The following is a 9,016-nucleotide window of genomic DNA, read 5'->3' as shown; positions in this document are numbered from 1 at the left end:
ATTTGCTTCCTTTTCTCCTCAGACGCTCTTTTATCCAAGCAACCATGACCCCGTTGCTAAGCTTCCTCTTCTTAGCAGCAGCGTTATCAGGTAAGAATGAGCAAAGGCTCTTACGGCATTTAGAGTCAGACTTTCAAAGCTGCCTAAAGGATTGGAACACTCCATTCCCATTAAAATTAGTGGGAATTGGCATTCAAATCCCCTCGGAGACATAAAAAGAGTATTAGCAAAAGTAATAGTAGTGGAATTAGTATTAACTTTGACCTTACGTTGATATTAGAGCAGTAAGATTTCAAAGAGCCCGATGAGACTGGGTCTCTTGTGCTAGGCCCTGTACAAAGCGAGATGGAGTCACTGTTCCTGAAGTGCCTAGCTTTAGATTTTCAAAGCTACCTAGGGGGGTTGGCCCCACAGTTCCCATTTATCTGAATGGGAATTGGACAGCCGTATGTGCTGGTTGGCATTGAAAATCTCACCCTGAATAGACAAGGCAGACTAAGGGTGGGTGTCTGGCAGGGTGGGGGGAAATGTAGGGCAGCTAAAGGACTCAATAATTCTTGCTCTTTATCAGCAGGTGTCCGGTCCGAAATCCAGTTTGTCCAGTCTGGGGCAGAAATCAAAAAGCCTGGAGAGTCTATGAAGCTGACTTGTAAAGCGTCCGGCTACACATTTAATGAGCACCGAATGAGCTGGATCCGACAGGCTCCCGGGAAAGGACTGGAGTGGGTAGCATCCATCAGGACAGATACTTTCGAGACCTTCTATCCCCAAAATCTGAAAGGGCGAGTCACCATCAGCGTGGATGTCCCCCTCAGCACAGCGTATTTGCAAATGAACGGCCTAAAATCTGAAGACAGCGCTGTGTATTACTGTGCAAGGGGCACAGTGAGAAGAGACACATCCTGGCCACTCATCAACCCTGCCGGAAATGGCTCACTGTTGCTGACAGTGGCATCAGAAATGCAGTGCCCCCAAGTGCCCTAATGTCACAGCGAATCTAAGCCCTGATCCTGGAAACACTTACACGCATGCTTGCCTTTACTCACATGAGTAGTCGCATGGGCTGGGCTTCTCAGTGGGAATTAAGGGAGTTAGGCACCCAAATCCTACTGAACTTCAAAGGTAGTTAGGTGCCTAGTTCCCTTGGGTTCCTTTGCACTTCCTAGCTCCTGAGTTCAATGGAACTATTCACCTGCACAAAAGAAAGTGTTGTGACTAAGGGCTATATTCACAAAACCCCCATTCAACGGCTGCCCAATCCTGTAGGCACCTAAGCTTACCCAATGCCTGAATTCTCACTGTGAAGTTCACTTGGCCCCAGTGTCCGGCTGGGATTTTGAAAGGAGGCTAAGAGTACTGAGCACATAAATACCGTTTATTTAAGTGTCTAACATCCTTAAGCTCCTTGAAAAGAGAAAAGAAGTACTTGTGGCACCTTAGAGACTAACCTGTCATTAAGCTCCTTGGTGACCCTAGAGTTGTGACCTCCCTGTCCACCTACACAAAAGCAAACGCACAGACACAGAGCCAAGGAGGTGTTGGGAAGTCGTTTCCCCTCGTGTGCAGAGTATTCTAGAACGGGCTGCAAGAGGATCTCATGCGGTTTCTTCTGAGGCATGGTGCTGGAGCAAATAGACTGAACGAGAGGGACCGTTGGGTTCTCCCATTTCTTGGGACATTTCTCCTGAATTCTGTAACCCTTTTACCCCCTATCTAGTCCATCCTCAGTGCGCCTCAGAACTAATTCATCTGTTCTTTACCATACAGAGCATTTGTAAGTCTTATACTTTCCAGCCAGAAGTGCAAAGATCTAAAATAAAGTTCAAATAAGGCAAGGAGCTCTAACATGACATGTTGGATTTAAATCAAGGTAGAGTAGAGGTTCTCTTTTCTCTCCACCAAGCACAAGGAACCTAAGGGAGTTAGGTGCCCAAATCCCATTGTAAGGCAATGGGACTTGAGGGCCTAAAGCCCTTTACTCCCTTAGATCTCAAGAGTTGCTTTCTGTGCCAAAGGCGACCAAGCACCATGCAGAAGAACAGATGAGACGAGACAGAAGAGCAATGGGATCATGTAACAGCAATAATCGGGCTGACAAGCCACACTGATGCACCAAGCCAGCCCTAGATCTTCCGCCTGCAGGACTTTTAAGTCCACTGCGCTGTCCACATGCAAATGAAGTAGGGGAATCGCCTGTTTAAAACCTCAGAGGAAAAACTCACCTGCAAAGGCAATTTGCTCTCTCTGGGTCCAGAGAATTCTGGATTCTGTGGACCCAGATCCAGGATTCTCAATGGGGCTTGAAAAGCCTAGTGTAAGAGTCATGTCCTCAGAGAAGTATACACAAGACACAGTTCCTGAAATATCCTATTCCCAGGGACAATTTTAAAGAAAGACTCACGTAGTTCCCTGAAAGGCTACCCCCTGGTAAACAGGGGAATCTCTGGTTGGAATCGGAGGTTATATTACCTCTGTAATTGGCACTGGTGTGACGGCTGCTGGACTCCTTTGTCTACTTCCAGTGGCTACAGGTCAAAACGGATGTTGATAAATTGGAAACGGTTCAGAGAAGCACCACCACAATGATTAAAGGATTAGACAAACCTGCCTTATAGTGAGAAACTCCAAGAGCTCAATCTGCTTTATCTAAAACAAAGAGAAGATTAAGGGGTGACTTGCTTGCATTCCAAGTACCTAGATGGGGAAGAGAAATTTGATAACAGGCTCTTCAGTATAGCAGACAAAGATATAACAGGATCCAATGATGGAAGCTGAAGCTAGACAATGTCCAGCTGGAAATAAGGTGATTTTTTAAAAAGACATTGAGGTGAATTAACCATTGGAACAACTTATCAAGAGTCACGGTGGATTCTCCGTCAAAAGCAACTATCGTCTCTATGATTCTATGGCTTTGAGAAAAAAAACAAATGGAAAATCCGTCAAGGGAGATTTAGATTAGATACCAGGGGGGAAAAAACTTTCTAAGGATAAGCATATCTAACTATCAGCATTGGAACCAGTTACCTAGGGAGGTTGTGAAATCCCCATCACTGGAGGTTTTTAAGAACAGATGAGGAAAGGTTCCACCAGGGGTGGTCTAGGTATATCTAATCCTGCCTCGGTGCAGGGGGTCGGCTAGTTGACCTCTTGAAGTCCCTCTTCCAGCCCTACCTTTCTAGGATTCTCTGAATTTCTTGTACTCTGTGACTGAAGCAGAAGGCAGTCAGAGTATTTCACTTTCTTTAGTGACTTTCTCCAGCACAGGATCCCATTAGGGTATTTGTAATGAAGTGAATTACTGTGGGATCCCATATCTCTAGCACAAGGATACACACCAGCATCTTCAGGTTTCAGGCTGCTGATGTGCAAATGCACCAGGTTACCTGAGGCATCTCTGGAGATGGTGAATTGCCCTTTCCCTGAGTCCAGGTAATATGGGGTACCTGCACTATCCATACTGGAGACCCACTCCAGTCCCTTCCCAGGAACATGACGGATCCAATCCAGCCAGTTGCTACTGATGAAGAAGCCGGAGGCTTTGCAGGAGAGGTGGAGACAGTCTCTGGGCTTTTTCACATCCCCTCCAGACTCCACCAGCTGGACCTCTCACAGAGCTCCTGAGGGGGGAAAGTATCATGAATCACATCTGGAATTTTCAAAGGGTAAAGTCAAGGGGAATTAGATACCCCATTACCTAAGTCCCCTTCAAAATGTCAGTCAACATTCCAGTAGGCCCTGCTCCAAACCCCACTCAGACCACTGGAAGTTCTCCCTTTGCCTTTAGTGAACTTTGCATCAGGGCCATAAAGCACAATATTCCCCAGTATCTCCAGAAAATGTCAGAAACCATAATTCCTTTAAAGGCCACTAGACTGAAGAGACAATTCAGCCAAAATATGGGGTTGATGTTGGATAAAGTGTTCATGGTGTCTCGGCATTAGCTGCCCAGACCCCTCCTTGTGTCCTAGCCATGCAGGTGCAGACCTATTAAATGACTTAGGCAGGGCATTAAGGATAAGCATTGGCATATCTTTTTTCATTTTTTAATAAGCCATGTTTGAGCTCGAGCCCTCAAGCTATCTTAGGTTTTTATATTGTCCCCATTACTGTAGTGTTTGAGCATCGCAACCATTAAAGTATTTAGGGTACCAAGAAAACATTGTACAAATACATTAGAAGCAAGAGGAAGATGAAGGACAGGGAAAGACCACTGCTCAATGAGAAGGGAAACACAGTCACAAAAAAATGCAGCAATTGCCAAAATATTAAATGCCAAAAAGGTTAGCAGTAATCAGAGGACTAACAGTGAACATCAGTGTAAATGGGGTAGGATCTGAGGCTAAAATAGGGATACAACAAGTTAAGAATTACTTAGACAAGTTAGGTTTCAGAGTAGCAGCCATGTTAGTCTGTATTCGCAAAAAGAATAGGAGTACTTGTGGCACCTTAGAGACTAACCAATTTATTCGAGCATAAGCTTTCGTAAGCAATAGCTCCAGCAGGAGAGTGAGTTTGTGTGTGTGGGGGGGTGGATTTGTGCTGGAAATGGCCCACCTTGATTATCACGCACATTGTAGGGGGTGGTCACTTTGGATGAGCTATTACCAGCAGGAGAGTGAGTTTGTGTGAGTATGGGGGTGGGGGAGTGAGAAAACCTGGATTTGTGCTGGAAATGTCCCACCTTGATTTTCATGCAGGTTGTAAGGAGAGTGGTCACTTTGGATAGGCTATTACCAGCAGAAGAGTGAGTTTGTGTGTGTGGTTTTTGGAGGGGGTGAGGGGGTGAGAGAACCTGGATTTCTGCAGGAAATGGCCCACCTTGATTATCATATGCATTGTGAAGACAGTGGTCACTTTGGATGGGCTATTACCAGCAAGAGAGTGAGTTTGTTTGTGGGAGGGAGGAGGGTGAGAAAACCTGGATTTGTGCTGGAAATGGCCCAACTTGATGATCACTTTAGATAAGCTATTACCAGCAGGAGAGTGGGGTGGGAGAGGTATTGTTTCATGGTGTCTGTGTATATAATGTCTTCTGCGATTTCCACAGTATGCATCCTGAAGTGAGCTGTAGCTCACGAAAGCTCATGCTCAAATAAATTGGTTAGTCTCTAAGGTGCCACAAGTCCTCTTTTCTTTTCAGGTTTAAGATGGATTCCAGGACCAGATGACATGGTCACATGTCCTGTGAGACCCCTACTCTCTATTCTTCCAAGGCTGGCAGGCCTGACTCACAGGAACACAGGAAGGTTTAAAAGGAAACAGAGCCATTTACAACCAATTGTCCTGGTCAATGGGAGCCATCAAGATTCTAAACTACCATTAATGGCCCACACCTTGCATAATGACACTAGGCCTTTAGAGTAAGACTTCATATTTCTAGCTTCAGAGATAAGAATGATACATTCATACAAATGGGATGACCACACGCAGTAGATCATAAACTTTGTAATGGTACTTTACAAGAGACCTTTGGCATAAAGAAAATTCCAGTTACATCATATTCATCCTTAAAACATATTTTTTATAAAGCATATGGAGTGCAAAGTCACAACTGCCCACAGAGGATGCATTGCCTCATTTTCTGAAGCAGATGACAATGATTGGGGTCAGAGACAAGTGACTGGAACAGTCACAATCATCACCACTTCCCCTTAGGCCTCAGAGCGCTTTACAGGGAGGTCAGCCCCATTATCCACATAGTGCAGGTCGCTCATAGAGTCATGGATTCCAAGGCCAGAATGGACCATGCTGAACATCTAATCAGACCTCCACAGGCCAGAGAACTTCCCCCAAAATAATCCCGTGGGCAGATCTTTTAGGGAAAAAAAACGTGCAGTCTTGGTTTAAAATGGTCAGTGCTGGAGAACAAACCACAACCATTGGTGAGTTGGTCCAATGGCCAGTTACTCTCACTTAGATTTTTGCACCATATTTCCAGTCTGAATGGGTCATAGCTTCAACTTCCAGCCGTTGGTTCCTATTAGACCTTTTGTCTGTCATATCAAAGAGCCCAGGATTAAATCGTTGCTCCCCATGTAGGAGCTAATCGGAGGTCAATGGCAGTCAAGGCCACATCCCTCCTCAGTTCAGGGAGGTTTGGGTCTGAACGTGACACACTTTCTTCACCCATCCCTCGGAATCAGAGGGCAAGACATTTGATTGCTCAGGGAAGGAGTTTGTGTCTCTTATAAGGAGCGGGATATGCAGATAGGAGTAAAAAGAAAAGGAGTACTTGTGGCACCTTAGAGACTAACCAATTTATTTGAGCATAAATTGGTTAGTCTCTAAGGTGCCACAAGTACTCCTTTTCTTTTTGCGAACACAGACTAACACTGCTGTTACTCTGAAACCTGCAAAGAGGAGGACACTTTCCTGTTTAAATCTGTCCCTCTCTCTGCCCAGGCTGCACCCAGAGAGACAATCCCAGCCCCCGTGTCTGTGCACTTACCAGCCAATCCCCTGACAGCTTTTCCCTCCAACTCCAGGGAAAATGAAACTTTGGCTCCATTTAGTGTTCATTGTAGCAGCTCTGGGAGGTATCCTCTCCCCTGGAAAGCATGGCGGGGCAAAGGAGCAGTCTATTATCGCTATTACGATTATCTGATTGATAATATCTTTCTATCCCAGGTGCCCAGTCTCAGCCTCTGATCCCAGAGTCACAAGTTTATGTGCAAAAGCCCAGAGACTCTCTCTGTATTTCCTGCAAACCCACCGGGTTCACCCTCAGCAGCTACTCAATGAGCTGGGTCAGACAGGCTCCTGGGAAGGGACTGGAGTGGAGTGCAGAGGGGAAATACACCCAACTTCAACTACCATCAATGACGCACAGGGACGCTTCACCATCTCTAGGGACAACCCCAACAACCTGCTGTATCTGCAAATGATCGGCCTGAAATACAGTGAGCAGAAAGCTATTAAGCTCAGAAGAAAAAACGAGGTGAAATGGCACAAACTTTGCCAACACACTGCAGAGGGCAGCAGTGAATTACAATGAAATACTGTTAGAGTAAACTATTTCAAGGATAAGTATTAAAGGGCATGTTTGTGCACAAAGCAGCAGGTAAATATTTAGGGATTTTTATGTTATTAATAATATGAGAAAATATTCTTTCAGGTCTTGTACAGCCAATGACACTACGGAGAATAAAAGTAAAGTTAAATCAATGGGACTAAGAATTGTGCTTAAATGTAAAAGGTGTCCTGCACAGAGATGGTTAAGCAAATGCCTCAGTGCTTTCCTGAAGCAAGGCCTAAGAAATTGTTCTAGGGTCTAGATGAAAAATACTTGAAAATTATCCACTGAGCTCCTATGTCCATTAAATTATTTGGAATATGCCCAGGTCAGTAGAGGGGCAGGGGGAATCTCCCTCCGCACACTGCTCCTACCTGCAAGCACCACCCCCGCAGCTCCCATTTGTCGGGAGCCAATGGGAGCTGCAGGGGCAGTGCTTGCAGAGAGGGGAACATGCGGAGCCATGTGTGCCCCCCTCACCCCACCCCAGGGGCCACAGGAGTTGTTGGCCATTTCCAGGAGTAGTGTGGGGCCCAGGTAGGCAGGGAGCCTGCCTTAGCCGCTGGAGGTAAATGCTGCAATATACAAGGCTGGTGCTTACCCAGGAGACCTCATGGGGGGCAATTTTATCGTGCCTGGGACATTCCCATGAGGCTATTTTTTGTGACTGTGACACCTTGTCTCCGTACACTTCTAGGAGGAGTTCAAATACCTTTTCCACATCTTTCTTGTCTGCCATTGCCATGAGCTTAACTGTGGCCTTGGCCCTGGCCCTTGAGGTGTTCCTCTATGAAGTCCATATGATCCTCTTCAGGTACTCTTAGCACACACAGAGTTGCCTTCACAGACTTGACTCACTCCTCTACTGTAATGTCTCCTGGTCTTGTTGGGAAGCCATCAAACTCTGGACTTTCTGCTCCCATACATAAATAGTAGGGGGTTTCTTAGCTTCTGCTGCCTGATGGTCTATTACTGCCTAGCCAGGTGATAAGGCTTCTCTCTGTTCTGTTCTAGCTTGTTGTATGCCTCAGCTTGGTCTGATCATCTGCGCACAAGTTCAGCAAAGTGGGCCCATAGTTCTTCAATTCCAGCCATTCTGGGTTCTTGACCAGGCCTGGACAGTGCTGTCAGAACTCAACCAGTAAACCAGTGGGGTGGACCCTGTGGATAGGATCCTGTTCATGATGCCAATTATGTAAGCGGGGAATGGTCCAGCTACTGTGGGGAACTTTCCTGGCTTATACACTACCCGGTGAAATGGGCTAGCGAAAGGATCTGAGTCCTCACTCCAACTACCTTTACCCCCTTAGCTCGGCCCCACTCTGACGACCCAGGCAATTCCAGCTCACACAGAGGATGGGACCCCCCTTGCCCAGTTTACAATCTGAGTGTAAATGGGAAGTGGAGTGGGAATGGAAATATAAACAGGAATATAAATATCAACCGTGCATAATAATCTTCCTTCACTGAGCCTGAATCCTCCTCGACTCTCCCAAAGAAAACACCCAGACACCCGCTCTTGGCACACTAATGTCAGGGAGGCTTCACTGCAAAACTTAACTCTGTCCTCAGACTCCCTCCCCCCCCCCAGCTTCTCCCACCTGCACCCACAGGGGGCCCCCAGACCTGCTCCAAAGCACGAGCCAGGATTGCTCAGATCACGTTCCTAGTGTCATGGATCATTTCAATGTAGCCGGTCACTGCTGGGAAGGGAAAGGGGCTTCCCTCCCAAATCCCTCCCAGCGCCATGGGAAATCTTCCGTCTCCAGCGGGGGCCCAGCCCAATGGATCCCTGAGACAAGACTTCGCGCCTCCCCCCACCGGACACTGACCCCCCTGACCGGACGTTGCATGGCCCTTATGCTTGTGGAACCGGGCTCCAGAGCTGAGTCCCCCAATCCCCAATATCAGGTCAAAAAGCCAGACCCTCAGTTCCCATGGAGGAAATACAGTCCCTGCAGGGAGCTGTTCATTCCTCCCAGGGTCCGAAAGTGTCAGGAGGAC

The 9,016-nt window shown here is 46.8% G+C and overlaps 1 gene segment (V, D, J or C); it reads left to right on the top strand.

Annotated features, from left to right (window-relative positions):
• On the top strand, nt 1-984 carry LOC119563622. The segment is given in 2 exon segments: nt 1-90; nt 575-984. Coding segments are annotated over 2 exon segments (456 nt in total).
• The last annotated feature ends 8,032 nt before the right edge of the window (nt 985-9,016 follow it).

This window comes from Chelonia mydas, chromosome 13 (assembly GCF_015237465.2).
Source record: "Chelonia mydas isolate rCheMyd1 chromosome 13, rCheMyd1.pri.v2, whole genome shotgun sequence".
Classification (NCBI taxonomy): domain Eukaryota; kingdom Metazoa; phylum Chordata; order Testudines; family Cheloniidae; genus Chelonia; species Chelonia mydas.
Note: the sequence above shows the minus strand (reverse complement) of the source record. Positions and strands in the feature narration are given on the sequence as shown.